This window comes from Cotesia glomerata, linkage group LG7 (genome assembly GCF_020080835.1).
Source record: "Cotesia glomerata isolate CgM1 linkage group LG7, MPM_Cglom_v2.3, whole genome shotgun sequence".
Classification (NCBI taxonomy): domain Eukaryota; kingdom Metazoa; phylum Arthropoda; class Insecta; order Hymenoptera; family Braconidae; genus Cotesia; species Cotesia glomerata.
The window spans coordinates 26,913,487-26,932,426 of NC_058164.1; the positions used below are offsets into that span (position 1 = coordinate 26,913,487).

At 27.0% G+C, this 18,940-nt stretch overlaps 5 protein-coding genes across 7 annotated transcripts; 3 read left to right on the plus strand and 2 right to left on the minus strand.

The window, feature by feature from the left end:
- Window positions 1–5,922: 5,922 nt before the first annotated feature.
- LOC123269423 (cytochrome P450 307a1-like) lies at window positions 5,923–7,941 on the plus strand. The gene is made up of 3 exons (XM_044735122.1): window positions 5,923–6,401; window positions 6,487–7,317; window positions 7,420–7,941. The coding sequence occupies exons 1-3, from the start codon at window positions 5,978–5,980 to the stop codon at window positions 7,749–7,751; spliced, it is 1,587 nt and encodes a 528-aa protein (XP_044591057.1). The 5' UTR covers window positions 5,923–5,977; the 3' UTR covers window positions 7,752–7,941.
- A 622-nt stretch (window positions 7,942–8,563) lies between these two features.
- LOC123269425 (facilitated trehalose transporter Tret1-2 homolog) lies at window positions 8,564–11,945 on the minus strand. Its single transcript, XM_044735125.1, has 5 exons — window positions 11,662–11,945; window positions 11,531–11,590; window positions 10,534–10,669; window positions 10,129–10,448; window positions 8,564–10,059 (listed from the first exon to the last, which is right to left on the minus strand). Exons 1-5 carry the CDS (start codon window positions 11,689–11,691, stop codon window positions 9,073–9,075), a joined length of 1,533 nt encoding a protein of 510 aa, XP_044591060.1. The 5' UTR covers window positions 11,692–11,945; the 3' UTR covers window positions 8,564–9,072.
- A 1,322-nt stretch (window positions 11,946–13,267) lies between these two features.
- LOC123269426 (GDP-fucose protein O-fucosyltransferase 2) lies at window positions 13,268–15,298 on the plus strand. Of its 2 annotated transcripts, XM_044735126.1 has the most exons (8): window positions 13,270–13,410; window positions 13,509–13,645; window positions 13,738–13,860; window positions 13,943–14,171; window positions 14,246–14,438; window positions 14,508–14,685; window positions 14,756–14,885; window positions 14,975–15,298. In XM_044735126.1, the coding sequence occupies exons 1-8, from the start codon at window positions 13,286–13,288 to the stop codon at window positions 15,123–15,125; spliced, it is 1,266 nt and encodes a 421-aa protein (XP_044591061.1). In that variant the 5' UTR covers window positions 13,270–13,285; the 3' UTR covers window positions 15,126–15,298. The 2 variants fall into 2 exon arrangements, with proteins under 2 accessions (XP_044591062.1, XP_044591061.1); XM_044735127.1 differs by lacking the exon at window positions 14,756–14,885 and having other exon boundaries at window positions 13,268–13,410; window positions 14,975–15,145.
- On the minus strand, window positions 15,138–16,048 carry LOC123269431 (biogenesis of lysosome-related organelles complex 1 subunit 6). Its single transcript, XM_044735135.1, has 5 exons — window positions 15,883–16,048; window positions 15,712–15,819; window positions 15,529–15,616; window positions 15,366–15,452; window positions 15,138–15,296 (listed from the first exon to the last, which is right to left on the minus strand). The coding sequence occupies exons 1-5, from the start codon at window positions 15,939–15,941 to the stop codon at window positions 15,180–15,182; spliced, it is 459 nt and encodes a 152-aa protein (XP_044591070.1). The 5' UTR covers window positions 15,942–16,048; the 3' UTR covers window positions 15,138–15,179.
- Window positions 16,049–16,288: 240 nt separating this feature from the next.
- Window positions 16,289–18,676, plus strand: LOC123269424 (KAT8 regulatory NSL complex subunit 2). 2 transcript variants are annotated; one of them, XM_044735123.1, is made up of 6 exons: window positions 16,289–16,497; window positions 16,560–17,147; window positions 17,226–17,394; window positions 17,625–17,803; window positions 17,907–18,166; window positions 18,254–18,676. In XM_044735123.1, the coding sequence occupies exons 2-6, from the start codon at window positions 16,562–16,564 to the stop codon at window positions 18,614–18,616; spliced, it is 1,557 nt and encodes a 518-aa protein (XP_044591058.1). In that variant the 5' UTR covers window positions 16,289–16,497; window positions 16,560–16,561; the 3' UTR covers window positions 18,617–18,676. The 2 variants fall into 2 exon arrangements, with proteins under 2 accessions (XP_044591058.1, XP_044591059.1); XM_044735124.1 differs by having other exon boundaries at window positions 16,291–16,497; window positions 17,640–17,803.
- The last annotated feature ends 264 nt before the right edge of the window (window positions 18,677–18,940 follow it).

Here is an 18,940-nt window from a genome sequence, read left to right on the forward strand (position 1 = left end):
CCGTGATATTGTGTATATTTATATATTGTCCAAGTTACAGTATTGGTACAGTAGCTCGGACGATTACCTCAGAATAAAAATTTACGATCACTGCTGTCGCTGATACACCCATCCATGCATGAATATAAATATATATATATATAAAAGAGGAATGTGGTTTGAGTAGTTATGATGTGAGGGTACCAGAAGATCATCAACGATTTCTCTTCGTTGCCAGGTTATACTTTTATTATGTAATCCCCAAAGATAATATGTAAAATGATAATTATTAGTAGACTAATAGTACAGAGCATGTATTAGGACCCTTTTTCTTTTTTGTTTTTCTTTTGGAATTGTCGTATATTATATTAGTTAAGAAACTAGGTTAATTATCTAAAGAAAATCAATAAAATAAAGAAAAAATGAAAAAAAAAAAAAAAATCATCAATATTAATTTCCTTTGGCTGCTATCATTTTATATTTATACTATTTAATCGTTTATTTTATTGATAATTATTTATTTATCCCAATTACTGATGCAATTTTTTTTTTAAATACTATCATCATTATATTAAGAATGATATCATCATAATTTCAATCATCCATTCATAATTACAATATTTCAATTATTAAAAAAATATAAAAAACTGGATGATAAAAAATCTTTTATTTATTGTTTATTTACTCATTTATATATGAGTTTCGGTAGTGTATATATAATATATATTGTCACTAAACATCTAGCCCGTTTAGTTTACCAAAATTAAAGATCGGTAAAAAGATTTTGTTAAATAAATTTGCAACCGAATCCGTTTAAGCTCGGACAGCCTACCAAAACTACCGAACAACTACCGTCAGACAAATGCATCGATCCTTTACTGACATAAAAAATAAAAAATAAATAACGAAAGATGGTATCGCGTATTCCGTATCGCGTATCGTTAATCAAATCCGTCTATATCCTTAGACTAAATTCCGAAATTCCGTTGATACAACAGTATATTATCAGTATCAGTGTCCTTAACCAGCTCCTTATAGCATTAGACGCCTACACTATTCAAAATTTATACAACTATATTTTATTCATTGTTCTAATAAATTGTTTAAATGCTCCTGCTCGCAGGACTATATAAGAATTTTATTTTAATACATTAACTGTGAATTTTTCAAATTGATTTTTGACTTGAAAAAAAATTTTTTTTACTTTGGCAAAATTTACTCATAATATTTTTTTCAATCTGTGCTAAACTAAAATTTTTTACAGCAATTTATTTATTTATAAAATTTTGATCCTAGAGCAAATGATCCCTATAAGGACCATAATAATCAAGTACATAAAGCAATATGACATTTATGAGGTTTATTTCAATTGTAAAAAACATTTGTGATCCTTTTGATGAGATAAATGGGATAAAATGAATAAATTTTCCGTTACAATGATTATTTTTCGCTATAAAAAATTCAGGCCGAAGCTCTGTCTCAATGAGAGACACTCGACGTACAAGATAAGAAAATTCAATTCAGTAAATCATTTGATAATGAAATAAATGGTTAAAAAGTCGAAAGTAAACTAGCATTTCAATATATACCGCATAACTATCAGCTATAATTTTATTGTGTTATATAAACGCACTACCGTTACCAATCTAAATATCTTTCCAAGTCTATTCATTCTCTGTGTCTAGACATTTAAGAGTGCCCTTATTTTTAATAAATTATAAATGCTAAAAAAAATAAAAAAAAATCTTATATAATAATACGAGTTAGAAAAATGAAATCTAAAAATATATATATATATGTGTAGACATACCTGCAGGGACCAACGGAAATGTTTATCTCCCATCAGACATTTATTATCTATTACATTAGCATATACCTATACTGCATTTAACCATCTTTATTTTTTCTTTTTCTTCTTTTTTTTTTCTTTTTTCTATCTGTTTGATAATGGTTGTTGGTACGGGACAACCTTGATTTTGGTAGCTTAAACCTTGCTTAAAATCGGTGACTTACAATCGATCATCAGCCTCTCAATCTTTATCTCTATTGATAAATACTTTTATGTCTCTGTTTCTGCTTCTGCTTCTGTTTCTGCTTCTGTATCTGTATCTGTTTCTGGGTTGACTTGCCATATATAATCATCAGAATGAACCACCACACAAGTATATATATTTATATAAATGTCTAACATGTTACACGTCTGGTTCCCGAGGTTGTACATATACATTCGGAGAACTAGCGCTAAATTACGCAGAAAAGAGGTCATTCTCTAAAGACAAGGTCCCTTGCGTAAATCCAAACCACCACAAGATAAGGCCGAAATAATAACCCTGAAAATCATATTAACAAATATTATATGTATATATTTATATATATATTTTTGTTAATAATTTGCTATTGATCTTTTTAATATTTTAATATTTAACTCCTCAATAATCAGATTAATTATATATATATATATACATAACATACAAATAAATTTATTAATTTTTGTAGTTTTATTTTCATTAACGGAATACCTTAAGGTCGCTATTACCAATTAAGCCTATTTTAAAAATAATTTTAACGACCAATTCAAAATAAATTTTAAAAACCATTTATTGTATTTTTTTTTTTTTTTTCGGTGTCTCGCATTTCCTCAGTTTTTTAGTTGATTTTTTTTGTAACTATACTTTAATTATTAATGGCTGTTATCAATGAGCGGTAATAGGTTATTAAATTTTTATTTTAAATGCTTCCTTTGATAACGATAACGATTCATTATATTTTGTTTGTTCTTCTGATTATTACATATTATATAGTTTTTTAATTACTCGAAAAATTTCTACAAGGCTAGGGTATTTTTAAATTGTTATTACTTTTTCTTCAAGGCCATTTATTTTTATAGCAATTATTTAAAAACTTGAGACAATTATTATTGAGTAATAAAAATTATTTTTTTTTTTTTTTCTTTTAGATAGAAATCAAAAGATTCTCCCAATTATTAAAGAGTTACGTTAACAAGCGTTGTTATATTTTTTATCTAAGCAATGGTGATTACATTGTTCAATTTTAGTAATGATTAAGTCGTAATTACTTTTGTTTGTATCGATATTATTAAAAATGACCTTGCACGCTTTAAAATTTATAGTGACCATTCTTTTACTTTTTTTTTTTTTTTTTTTTTTTTTTTTAAGTTTAATCCACATAGATAAAATTATTTATAATAATACAACTTTTTTTTTATTTCAGATATTAAAATCTAAAAAAAAAATTTAATATTTTTTGATAAAGCAATTCTTTATTAATGTATAGACAAAATTAGTTGATAATAATTAAAACACTAACCGGATATCGGAGGAAATAAATCATTTGATCTAAAATAATAAAATTTTTTAATTAAAGTAACAAGATTAATTAATAAAATAAAAAAAAAAAAAAAAAAAAAAAAAAAAAGATACTATGTTGTACACATGTTTATATGTATATATGGAGTTAAAGAAAGGGAAAATCAAGCAAATGGAACAAGATGCGTGGTCTCGCTTGCCTCCTCTCCCTTTCTTTTCCGATACCGGTGAATCTGATGAGATACAAAACATCATCATCAACAAACAACCACTTATATATCCACTCTTTTATATATATATGAAACGTGTATAAAAGGTATAGCAGCAAAAGTGAGTGCTTTCCCGTTATGTCTGGCTTGTTACAGGGGCGTTTGGATACCGCTAACTTCTCAGAAATTGACTCTCGATGCGAATGAAGTAATCTTGAGTCAATACTTAAAATCTGTTGTTTTATATCAATTCTGCTCTGTTTTGCTCTCCATTTTTCTGTTCATTTTTTTTTTTTTTTTTTTTTTTTTTTTTTTCTCTAAATCAAAAGCTTGCATAATTATGTTTCATACAATTAGACGATATCAATTAAAACTATACTCAAATTAAAAACTTTTTTATTATTTTGAGAATGATATAATCTGAGATGATTAATTACAAAAAATAAATGAAAATTAGGTTAATGAATATTAACAAGAAAAAGAAGAAAAAAAAAGTTGAGAATGTAATTTAAATTATTTGTAGTTTTCAGAATAAAACCGATATGTGGGGATATGAATATCAACATTTAATGTTCACATAATCAAGTGAACATGATCTTCTTTCTAGTTAGGCATATTATATCAAATATCAAATTTCGGTGGTGTCATCATAATCGAAATAAAGAAATAAAGAAATTAAAAAAAAAAAAAAAAAAAAAAAAAAAAAAAAAAAAGGTATTTATTAGTTAATTCGTAAAATATATAAGTCTGCATAATTGCAACATGATAGAAAATTGTTATCTTATGTAAATATATAAATAGATACGAATGCAGGTTGTTATAGTCCCATTAGAGAAAGAGGAGGAGGAGGAGGATAGGGTAGGGTTTTTCTAACCCGTTAGACCCGAATAACAGTGGAAAGTTTACACATTGTAGAGTTAAATGTTAAATTAAGTGATTTATGGTGATTTAACAGTTTTCCACGTGTTATAAGATACGATAACAGTGTTGATATGACGTTACTGAGAAAGAAACAAGTATATAAAGAGTAAATTCGAGGAATACATTTACGTCTTGTCTAAAAGTGGGTCGATCCGTGCGTCGCAGCACGTCAATTATTATCAGATCACTATACATTCTTTGAAGTTCCGGGTCTCATCGAAGCTTCTCGATTCTAGTCTCTTTCTATACTCATTTATATAAATTTATATAAATACACAAATATAAATACCGTTATTGCATTACTCAATAATTGTAACAATAATATATAAATATAATTTTTTCATTATTTAACGTAACATTAATCATTGGAGTTTAATTTACTTAAAAAGTAATAAAAACTGATAAAAATAAAAACGTTTATGTTTATATCACCTCTATATGTGGTAAGTCAGTCTGTGAATAATAATAATAATAATATAAGCGTACAGAGGATTGGGTATCTGCACCTGCAATATGTAATAAAGAATAAATAATACGACAAGCGACAAGTACGTTAACAGGATCCAGCATCCAGCTTCCCAAAGTGGACTAAGCAAGACCTTAAGTAGATGTCAAGGACAAGAAGTTTGTTCCTTAAAGACTGCTTACAAGATTACCCAGTGCCCAGTCTCCAGTCTCCAGTGTCCAGTCACCAGTGACAGGCCACCCTTCTTGTCAATTCACTTTTTTTTTTAAATCACATTATTATTGTAATACTCGGTACATGCCGAGACGTGTCCGAAAAAGCCTCTCATACACTATACATACTTACAGAATACAAAGTACTAAATACTAAATGCATTAAAATAAATACCGGGGGGGGGGGGAGGGGGGCAGAATTTTCAGTTTTAAGTTTTTAACAAGAAAAACATGTTTCTCGTAACAAATGCTACTCCTGGAACATTTTTTTGAAAATTAATTTTATCGGTTTAACGTATTATTATTATTATTATTATTATTATTAAATGACAATTAAAGAGTTTAGAAAAAAAAAAAAAAATAATTATCGTATTGGTGTAATTAGTGCACCCATTATTACTAGATTGTCCGTGTTACATCTCAAGAATTGGTTTTAAATTCCGTGTACAACAAATGACATACACTTTTTATGTAATATATTAAGTATTAAGTATTAAATATTAAGTCAGTAGTCTCTCTGTGTCCTGTCTTGTCTTCTCACGAATCCATATGTATAGGGTGCTCGGCGTAAATGTGCTGACTACATTCAGCCCGGTAACAGCGGTATATAAAAGAAGCCGATGGCTATGCTATCCTCATACGGTCTTCGTTCGTCAAACAGTTTGGAGGCTCGTTCCTCATCACCCACTAAATCGATAAAACTAATAATAATAATTATTATTATTATTATTGTTTTAAAATAATTCCAATAAAATAAAAATATTTAAAAGAAAAAAAAAATTAAATCACAAAATTTGAAAAAAATTGTTTTTTTTTTTTGTTTTTAATTTTTTTTATTAAATAATAAAAAAGAAAATTGGAAAAATGTTTAGTGCTACTACATACTTGATCCTTATTGTGGTCTTTTCGTTGATAGCCCTTATCATTAAGGACCGTAAAGCTAATGGTAAAAAACAAAAAAGACTTAGTCGCGTAGTCGTGGATCGGGGTGAAAAATTAAATAATAACAAAATAGAAAATCTTATTGAGGCTCCTGGACCGAGACCCTTTCCTATTATAGGCTCGCTTCATATTCTTGGTAAACACGATTTTCCTTACAAGTCATTTAGTGAACTGGCCACCTATTACAACAGTCAAGTGATTAAAATAACTTTAGGAAGACTTCCGTGTGTTATTATTAACGGATTAGATAACATTAAAGAAGTACTTTTTACGAAAAATTATGATTTTGATTCACGTCCTAATTTTGTGAGATACAACAGACTTTTTGGTGGTGATAAAGGCAACTGTAAGTATTTATTTTATTTTTCTATTATTATAAAAATTAATAGTCGGTGTGATTATTTGTTATTATTTGTTATTTTTTTCGGTAGCATTTGCGTTCTCAGATTGGACAGAGTTGCAGAAATCTCGTCGCGAGATGCTCCGCAACCATACATTCCCTCGTGCCTTCACTTATAGGTATCACGAGTTGAATGTAATGATTGCTTCGGAAGTGGAAAACCTGTTGGCTCACCTTGACAGACCAGTGGATCCAATGAAGGTCGCGGTCAAACCGCTTGTACTTAATACATGCGCTAATATATTCACCGGTTACTTATGTGGACAAACATTTGATTGGTCCGACAATTGTTTCCGTCAGATGGTTAAAAATTTTGATATGATATTCTGGGAAGTTAATGAAGGATATGCTGCCGATTTTATACCAATGCTTCTACCCTTCCACCGTAATAATATTAAAAAAATAGTTCAAGCTACTCACGATATTCGTAAATTTGTCGTTCAACGTATTGTTGCTGATAGAAAACAAAATTGGATTCCGAAAAATACAGATGAGTCTGAGTCGGGGGGATTTGTTAACCAAGAGCAAGGCTGCTATTTGGATAATCTTATTGAACATATACAGACCAATGGTTCTCCCCAAATGACTTGGGATAATGCTCTTTACGCTCTTGAAGATATTATTGGTGGTCACGCGGCTATTGGAAATTTTCTCGTTAAAATATTTGGATACTTGGTCACCCATCAGCACATACAAAAACAAGCCCAAAAGGATATTGATTCTTTAAATATTAATGATAATACTGTTGGATTGGAGTACAAAAAAAGCTTACCATATATTGAGGGAATTATTTTAGAAGCAATAAGATTAATTGCAAGTCCAATAGTCCCTCACGTTGCCAACAAGGATAGTTCTGTTGCTGGTATGTTTTTTTTTTTTTTTTTTTTTAATTTATTTATATATTTTGTTTTTATTACCAAAATTATTTAAATATTAATTGTTTCTTTTCCCATTTATGTTACAGGATACAGAATTGAAAAAGATACATTTATATTCTTAAATAATTATCAGCTAAGCATGTCTAATGAATTATGGAAAAATCCTGAAGCCTTCGACCCTACAAGATTCATAACGTCTGAGAATAAAATTTTAAAACCAGACTTTTTCCTTCCATTCGGAGGAGGCAGAAGATCCTGTATGGGCTACAAACTTGTACTTTACGTAAGTTTTTCGGTACTTGCAAGTTTACTCAAAAATTTTACAATTCTTCCGTCAGAAAATCAAGTTTACAAAGTACCAATTGGTAAATTAGCGTTACCTGAAGTAACTTTCAACTTTAGGTTTGAGCGACGATAGATAATAAATAAATAACTTGATTAATCCTACTAAAATGATTGATGCATTTACTAAAAAAAGGAATAGATAAAAGAAAAAAAAAGAAAATGGCTCAAATTTTTAATGAAATTATTAGATTGTTAATTAGTCAATTTTATTATCAATGTTTGGCATTGATATAGACTGTTAGGTTAATTTTCTTATCATAATACTGATAATAAAAAAAAAAAAAAAAAAAAAAAAATAACAATAGTAATAATATTAATAATAATAATAGTAATGATACTTTTAAATGATTCATTCATACATTCAAATAATTCATCATTAATAATTTTCACCGTCATCGTGAATTACTTAATAATTTATTTCTTCAGAAATGAGAGAAAAAAGAATGAACTTAATTTAGTTTGATATATAATTTTAAGCTTTTGTTATTTTTATTTGTTATTTTTAGTTAAACTTTTTCTGAACAAATTAATTTTTTTATGTTAAGCATATTAAACTTTTCATATTATTGAAAATGAAGATTTTTTTTTTTTTTTTTTATTTATGTTATAAAAAATATGTAAAAATTTTAAAAATGATAAATATGATGTATAAAAAAATCTGCCTTACATCTTAAGTATTTAATAATTGTTGATTGTTGACTAAAACAAATGCTATTAGATTTTTTTTTTTTTCTAATTTTATATGATTTATTTGTTGTACATTATAATTTTATTATTTAATTATTAATACATTGTTATCATAGTTAATTTATTATTTAAGAAACATTTTAATAATAATAATAAAAAAAAAAAAAAAAAAAAAAAAAAAAAATTATTACAAAATAAAAATATAAAATTGTTGTTTATTTATAAATATTAAGTGAATAATTAAAAGTCTTTTAGTAATATTATTATGAACACATTGGTAATTTGTACCACAAGTCCTTGGAGGAATCCTTGGCCTTGGGTAGGTATAAAAATAAATATATATAACTTGGGACCTTTCGCGAAGGTGATGGTGGTGATAATGACGGGGACGTTTAAAAAAGTTGAGTTGAAATATGACTATTAAAAGAGCAGCCAAAAAACGAAATACACGATGAATGTGCCTTCTGATTGGATTGTCTGTGGTTGGTGGTTGCTTATGAATATGTACATTGAGTACTTAATCATATTTCGTTAACATATTGCGTGTCTTAAATCGCATATTCAATGAATATAATTTTTAGGCAACAGCTATCTCACGTTAATCATTAAGTATCAGGTGTCTGACCACCGCGAACAACGTGGCACTATAGTACCACAACTTTATTTTATTTTATTTAATAAAATTTATTTTTTATAAAATATATTATTTAAACATCTGATGTGTGTTTATTTTTGTCAATAACAATCTTTTCTTTTTCTGGAATCAACTCTAAACTATTTTTTTTACTTGAAAAAAGTTGATCTATTTCTCTAAGAGTTTTACCCTTGGTCTCTGGCAGACAAAGAAAAACAAAAACAGTCCCCAAAAGAGATATCAATGAAAAAAATATAAATACCGAATGTTTACCCATTACTAAAATCATATCTGGATAACATTTAACAATTATAAAACTAAATATGTAAGCCAAACAGACGGTTAAACCAGAGAGAATGTCCTTAACCTTGGTAGGAAATATTTCCCCCACCATTGCAAATGGAAGAGTCAAAAATCCAATTGTACTTATGAAAATGTACGCAAGAATGCAAATAGCTGGTATTATACCAGTGTCACCAATATTTATTCCGCGGTCAATAAGATAAAGATATACTGAAAGTAATCCCATAAATACAGTCATTCCAACACCTGATATTATTGATGGAATCCGTCTTCCCCATTTTTTTGACGCACAAGCTACAATAATAGATCCTGCAAGTCGTGTTATTCCTATTAAAATTGCCCCAAAGTAACCATTTATTTGTATACCAGCTTCTTCAATAATATCTACGGCGTAAAATACAACGACAAAAATACCCGAAAATTGTTGAAAAAAGAAATAACCTATCATTATTCCAAAAGGTTTTAGTGAACTTTTTTTTGTTAAATACTTGAAAACTGATTGTTTATCACTATTAATCATAATATTATTATTATTATTATTACTAATACGAGGACGATTATTCAATTCTTGTTCAATAGCAGGCGTTGTTGCGTTATCTTTAGATAGTCCGCGAAATTTTTTCATTAAAATGCGAGCCTCGTCAATTCGACCCTTGTCTCGAAGCCAAAGTGGGGATTCTGGAAGTGCCAGTAGCATCATTATTATAGAAATAGCAGGAAAAAGGCCACAAATTAATGCTAATAGACGCCAATTGTCCTGAAAATAATAATAAATAATAATTAACATAATATAAATAATAATAATAATAATAATTATTATTATTACCTGAAGAAAGTAACCAAATACGTAGACCAAAAGTATGCCTAAGGCGATAGCGATGCTACTCCAAGTTACCATAACACTTCGCCATAGAGGATCAGCAACTTCAGCGGTATAAACAGTAGCTGGAACGGAAGCTAAACCAGTCGCAATCCCGGCGATTATTCTTCCGACTACAAGCTTCTCGTAATTCGTAGACATGTAAATTAAAACCCATCCAATCAGGGAGAAGGTCGATGTCACCATCAAGCTTAGTCGCCGACCTCGACGCATTATTAAACTAGACAACATACAACCTATTGGGGTACCAAATGCCGCCGATCCAGCTAATAAAATCATAAATATTCATTAAAATAACATAATCATTTTTATATCTAACATTATTATTATTATTATTATTATTATTATTACCAATCCATGAAGCTTGATCCTCGGTTATTGGTAAGTCACTATTTGCAGATCGAAGTGTCGGGAGGATTACCGCGCTGTACCCCAAAGACATCGCTGGACCAAGTATTGTGAAATTTGCCAGCAAACTCATCGACATCTTAAATTATATTTTAATACATATAGAAAAAAAAATATAAATATATTCAACATTATTAACTAATTGTAATTATTTGGAATTGGAAAAAATTAAGATTTAATTGTTTGGGTGTTACATCATCATCAACCATTAATATTATATATATATGCTCATTAATTAATTTTTTTATTTAACCATTGTTTTATAATTTATGGGATTATTCAATAATATTTAAATTTTATTATCAAATTTGGTGATATTAGCCATAAATAAAAAGCATTAAAATTATCATTGAATTAAAATACAACTAAATAATGTAGAATAAAGTTTAACAATTTTTTTTTTATTTCAAAAAGTGGCATATCATATGATAACCTACTAAAAAAAAAAAATTCAAGTAATTATCTTTAAAACAAAATAAAATTAAATTTGCGTAATATGTACTAAAAATCATCATTCTCACAAATTATTAGTCATAAGTCATAACAAATTGATGATGATTAATATTATCATGATAATTATTATATTTTTTAATATTTTACATGATTACAATATTTATTTATCTATAGACATATAAACGTGCGTAGACAATAAAATATAGAGGGAGAAAACAGAAAACACGGTTAATATTATAAAAATTTTGAACAAAACTGATATGATGTGATGATATACTAAAACCGGTTAAACAAGAAGACATGCGAGTAGTAGTCGTTACTGGGGAAACCGAGTCGACAACTTCCAATGACCATAATATCTCATTACTCATTACTCATTACTCATTACCATTACAAATAATTATTATTTTAATTACTAAGTATACATTATATTAACAAAATTAAACCTTTTATTTGATAGAAATATAAAAGAACAAAATTTACAAACCTGATAAATGACTCCTCTCTTTTGTTGTTTTTTTATTTCTTCATCTGATACAGCTACAATCTAATAAATAAGTAAATAACAATTATCAAAATATTATTTATACCCAATAATAATATTTTTTAAGTATATACCTTCAGTTCTTTAAGTTCCAGTGTTTCCATTTTGATATATGTATAGAAAAAAAAAATCTTAAAATCAACTGTCAAAATTAGAAAGTAAATTTTTTTTTTTCTATTTTTATTTATTATAAATAAAAAATAAATTCAAATCTAAAATGAGATTCGATCGGTACGAGTTTTAATTAACGACTGATGGATTACAAATGTAGGGGACTATGTATGGTCTTCTTGGAATCGTTGATGGAAGCTGAGTTCTTGAGAGAGATAACGTAATAATGCAATTAATTATTTCCCCGGTTTTTATTATTAAGATAACAGTCGTTATTATTATTAATATTTTACTTTTTTTATATAAATACAATATGTGTATAATAACAATAATGATAATCGTTAAGATATCATTTTATTGTGACGTCATTTATATCTAAAAGACGAAAAACAACTCTTTTATTTTTTATTAATTATTAATAACAGATTTCCTCATTTTAATACCTTGCACTTCACACTTGGGTTTTAAATTATTTATATAACATGACCCAGACTTTATCACTCTTTGTTGTTGAGATTAATTTGAATAAAATATTTATCTATATAATATAGTAATGAAAAGAAGAAAAAAAATTTAATATATATTTTCTGTTAATTGATAATTTTATTATTATAATTGATAAACTTAACATTTGCTTTAGCGAAATCAGATAATATTATACAATAGCAAAAGTAAATTAAAACTGGTTCAGTGACTACAGTACCAGAAAAAAATAAGAGATTGACAAACATAAAAATGCTTAGAAAATTGGATGCGTCTGCGCTTACACAGGTAAATCAACCTTTTTTTCTGTTATTTTTTTTTTTTTTTTTTTTTTTGTTATTTTCATCTTGTATGGTTTCTTTTGCATGTCTAAAATACTTTTAATTTTACGATAGATTTTATTAAAAGCCTTTTCTTGCAATGTCGCGGTAATAAGTATGGTTTTTTTCTTCAATTGGATTAACAGTTTGCGAACATTAACATAAAAGTTTTATAACTAAAAAAATAATTTTTATATATAACAGATTTCGTATTTAACATATTTTTAATCTTTAGATAAAATTATAACAATAAGAATAATAATATGATCATGATATATTTATCAAGATTAAGATTAAGTATTTATGTAATAGTTGATTTAAAAATAAAATTTAAAACTTGAAAAATTTCAGGCTTCTACCCTGATAGCCAGCGCTTTCTCAGTAAGTGTTGACTTCCAGCAGTTATACGTATATAATTTATACATCAAGTTGGCAAGTTGGTAATTCTTCACTCAACAACAGTTGTAAGCAAATTTACGGAAATCTACGGCCGCAACTTCAATACAAGTTAACAATCAAACTTGTAGTTAAATTTCCTTTCAACTTTACTTAATAAGTTATCTCTCGCTTTGCCAACTTTTTCCGTCAAGTTTGCTTCAAATTGCGGACGTAGATTGACAGTAAGTTATTATAGGTAAGGTGGCTATCAGGTAGGGTACCTAAATCCAAATTTATCTACTGTTGATAAAATAGAACTTTACTGCGGCTATTTATCATCATATCAGAGAGTTTTATTTTATATATTAATTCATGAATTGAAATTTTTTTTTATAAAGAGAATAAAATGGTACTATTAGTTAATTTATTATTATTTATCATTATTTTAATAAATTTTGTAAATACAAATGAGGTAGAATTTTGTTCGAAAGATATAGAGAGTTGTGGAAATAAATATATTAACAATAAAAGGTTTTATTTTTATATTTTAACATTTATTTATCTTAAAAATTAATATTAAAATACAATATAACAATAAAGATATGAAAATATTTTATTATTTATTAAAGATATATTTTATATGACGTCAATCAACCAGAAGGATTTAATCTTAGGAGAGATGTTTACATCAGGATAGCAGTGTTTATTAAAAGTTTAATAAACCATGATCATAAATATCAATGGCATTTGGTTTTACCTCCTTGGTGTATTTATTCTTCATTATTATAATATTCTTTTATTTTAAAATTTAACTAATCATCATCATTATTATTATTATTATTATTATTTTTTTTTAAGCAAATCTATACCATTGGAAAAGCAATACTATTAAACAAAAACAATTACCCTGGAGTTTATTTTTTGATATTGAAAGTTTAAATAAATATGTAAAAGTTATTGAATTATATGAATTTATTGAAGGTAAGTTATGTAATATAATATTCATTATTTAAATTATTAAAAGAAAAAAAAAAAAAATGTATTTATTTTATCATTATTACAGAGTATAATGGAAGCACTGTGGATAAAGTATTTGTTCTACAAAACGATCCAAAAATGTTTGAAACTGGAGATTTTAAAGATAAAAATAAAATTGTCGAGTGCAATAAAGTGAGATTAAATAGGGAATTATTTTGGGGATATAACAATATTACTGCTAATGAAATTATTTGTATTGAATTTCATGGAACCGCTTCACAGCTAGTCGTTAACTTGAATCCTTCAGTTGATAAGTTAATATTATTAATATTAACTATTAATCATAATAGTAGTAGATAATGTAGTGTATTAACATTATTATTTGCAGATCTTTCATGTTTGATCATATGGAAATTCCATTGCATGATTATTATGGTTCTGTTGATTTTTGGTTGGCAAGACGTAGTATGCGATACAATAAGGAATTATATGAAATAGCCAATGAATTTAGAAAAAAATATCTTAATTCTACTGACAAAAACGATAAAACAATAAGACCACCTGATTGGAAAGATGAAAAGGTTAAAATTTTTTATTATTTTTTTGTTTTACATTATAAATAAACACTAATGATTAATATATTTATTTAGAGTAAAAGAAATGCTGTAGGAGGCCCCTACTTGGCAATTCATCTTCGTAGAGGTGATTTTTTAATAGGCAGATCAGATACAGTACCGACAATAAAAAATGCTGCTAATCAAGTAATAAAAAAACTGAAAAAACTTGAATTAAAAACCGTTTTTGTGGCTACTGATGCAGAAAATTCTGGTAATAAATTTTTAAATAATTTAAAACATCTAAAATATTAAATACACAGATAAATTTTTTTTTTTTTTAGAATATATTGAGTTAACAAAACACTTGACTGGATACAATGTTTACAAATATCTACCCACTGAATATCACAAAAATAAATTTAAAGACGGTGGAATTGCTATAATTGATCAAATAATTAGTTCACACGCAAAGTACACTCTTAGTTATTTTTTCAAAACTATATAAATAATTTAATTTAATTTATTAGTAATAATAATAAATACATTTTTTTTTTTTTAAGATATTTTATAGGAACATATGAATCAACTTTTACGTTTCGTATTCAAGAGGATCGAGAAATATTGGGATTACCTATAAAATCGACATTTAATACGTTTTGTGGAAAAAAAAAGTGCCCGAAATCTAGCCAATGGACAATTATTTATGAATAAAAATTTACAATATTCTTTTATATAAAAAATATTTTTATTCACTCGAATTATATATTAAATTGACGGAGGTTTACCAATAAGTTCTTGCTCTCTACGAAGTTCTTCTTCACGTTTTTGTTCTTTGGCTAAAGCTTGCTTTTGTTTTACTTGTTGTAAATAAATAGCACGTTTCTTAAAAGACAAAAGAAAAAAAAAAAAAAAATTAAACATTAATCATTTATAAATAATTCAACTACCTACTTTTAGTTTTGTCGTTCTGTCATGGATTAAAGCCATTTCTCTCTTTATTCGGCTCAATTTTTCTTGATAAGCTTGTACTGTTATGTACTAAAAAACAAGTAATTTTTTCCAACTGAATTAAAATGTATAATAATATTTACCTAATTGTCAATAATAAAATTACCATAGCAGCACATTCATCATCTTCAGCAGTGGCTGTAAGATGTTGATTTTCAACTTGCATTTTATTGTCAAGTATTTCTTGTTTATTTCTATTGGAAAAAAAAAAATTATTATTTAATATTAATATCAATAAAATAATGTTCAACTATAACTAATCAAAAGAATACTAAGTAAAAATACTTGCAATATTTCTTGTAATTCTTTTCCTATTTGTTCTAATGGCGGTTTGTAGGTATCCAGTAAGCCCTGAGCTAAATTGTCAACATCCACTGACACTTTAATAACTTTGTCGCTAAAAATACATTGATTAAATAAATAGAGAAATAGTTAATTGACAATAAGTAAAAAAACTTACAATTCGTTGATATTGTGTTGAACTTTCGCAGCAGCAGCTTCTCCAATGTCAGTCATCATTTTTATAAAAACTATTCCTTTATTAAAAATAACTAAGCTTATTTTACAAATATGTACTTTTATATAAATTAATATATACACTTGTTGTATTTTTAGAATTTTAGTTTGGTTTTAGGTTACAAATTTTTTTTATTATATTTATAATAATAAATATATATATATATCACACACACTGTAAACTAAACTTGTGAGAATTTAAGAAATAACATGGACTGCCACTTTTTTTTTTTTTTTTATAACTGTACATAGGGTACTGTAATACATGTGTTGATTGGAAATAACGTTTAATGACATCTTACGATTATCTCTGTAAATACGAAAACACAAAACAACAAAACATAGCCTATATACGTAATTACCACAATATCATTCAATAATATTGTTTATAATTGTTTATAGTCTTTTAGTTATACAATTCTGTACAATATATTTATATTTATTGTATATGTATATACAACCCGACGAACTCTCTCCCTTGATTCGGATTTACAAATAATTCTCAATGTAAAATAACTTGAATATTGAGTGGTTATATTTAAGTTATTGTGTTGTTTTGGTAAGTTTACTATTAAAATATTTAATTAATTATATTTCTATTTAATTGAATTAAATTTTTAGGAATGTTTCGAGTTCCTAAAACAATGCCAACGGTAACAACAACGTCCATTGTGTCATCATCATTATCATCCTCATCATCACTATTTTCATCATCGTCATCATCATCATCATCATTATCATCATCGTTGTCATCGTCATCCTCATCATCATCGTCATCTTCAACATCCTCATTATCATCATCATCATCATCACCACAACTATTAATGACATCATCTTTATCAAATAATAAAATAAAAAAAAAATGCTGTTATGGTCCTTATGATTGTACACAGCAATGCTTGGATAACTATAATTATTGCCTTCGGCATATTTTAGAGGATCCAAATGCACCGTACAAACAATGTGCATTTATCTATAATGCTAATGGCCGTAAGTGTTGTAATCCTAACAGTGTTGATACGGCTTATTGTAGTGAGCATACCAGAAGAGCACAATTGGCGAGAATAAAGTCAACATCAAAACATATGTTTCCCCAAACACCCGAAGGATTATTGCTTAATTTACAGCATTATACTAAACAAAATTTAAATAATGGAACTATTGTAAATGGTGAAATAACAGAAAAATCAGAATTTTTAGACCCTTTTAGTAAGTTTTAATAAAATTCATAATGCCTGCAATAGTAACAATAATTGATATTTTTTTTTTTTTTTTTTTTTTTTTCAGCTGATGTTGATGCAATGAAAGTTAATGCAAGTGGCTGTGATATTTTAGATTATGGTAGCTCATCAGACAGCGACGTTGAACCAACTGTACCAAGTGAATCTTTACGTGGAACATACTTGGATGATAGCGATAATGAAAGTTTTCACAGTCCACAAGAAGACCCCTTAAAGTAAGTACCATTTTTTAATTTGAAATAAAATAAAAAAAAATTATAAATAATTTTTTTTATTGTAACATTAAATGATAGTTATAAAAAAAATAGTTGCTGCTAATTGGCTTGAGCTAAGCAATCGCTAGACTGTAAAATATATATTTTTTTTTTAATTTTTCTGTATTTGTAGTTGCTTTAAAAGCTATTTATTTTACGAACAATCTTGTTACCTGCCGATTAAATTTTAGCATTAATTTTTTAAGGCATGCTGGCGTATTTACAGCTGAAGAAGTTATTTACATCGCAAGAGAAAAATTGATAAGATTACAAGCACTTTACATAGATCAATTTAAACGACTGCAATATACATTACGAGAAAAACGTAGAAAATACTTGCATGCTTTGAAAAAAGAAAAGGAAACTCTATGTGAGTATATATATATAATTAAAATGTGAAATAAAAAAATACCATAATTGATGATAACAATAACAATAATTACTATTATTATTATTATTATTATTATTTTTAGGTAGTGTTCACGATCAAGGAAAAGAAACGGCTAGAGAAAAAAAAATATATGAAAAATTAAAGGCATTAAATCGTTATCATCGGAGAAGCGGTGTTGAAGCTATTTTATATAAAAAATCAATAGATCGTAGGTCAAAATCAACCGAAGGGGCGGTATTAAAAACACCAAATATTCCAAAATGCATTTTCACTGAAGGTGGTGTCAAGTGTGGAGAAAGAACATTACCTTCCGCTAAACACTGTAGAAAACATATTTTAAAGGTTTGTCATTTACATTATTTCTCTGATTATTATTTATAAAACATGGTAAAATAATAACTAAATAAAAAATATTAATTTTTTTACAAGGATCAAAATCAAGTATTATTCAAAGCTTGTGGAGCAATACGAGCAGATATCGAATGTCATGAACCAGTACCTGTTATTTTCGATTCAAATTGTGTATTTCATATGGATTTGCCATCATTTTGTAAAGTAGAACCGATGAAATTTAATTCTGCTATCCCACTAATGGAAATAGATACTATTCAACAAGAAAATGGTGAAGTAGATCCAGATGATGATGTTGCCGGACTTATGCGTGAAATGAATGATTCACTAACGTCAAATAATAAAAAACTTGATACCTCTTACAATGAAAGTATAAATAGCGAAGCTAGTACGGATACAGCACCTCACAGTGATGATAAAGATGATGCCATGTCAATGTAATTTTTGTAAAAAATTTTAATCAATAAAAATTATTTCAACCCAAATAAAAATAGTATAAATAGAAAATCGACCATTTGATAATCAATCAATTAATTAGTATAATTAAATGACCAATAAATCAATTAATTAGCAAATAGTTAATTATTAATCAATAATTAATAAGTCAATTGTAATTGAAATATCGGCCTAGAAGTGGTAAACTTCGAGCACATGACGTCAAAAAAGATCGTGCAAAGCACATGGTCTTCGCATAAAAAAGGCCAGACCTAATCGCCAACAAACAAACAAAGGTAAGAGTACCGATCGTAGAATATTCAAATCGAT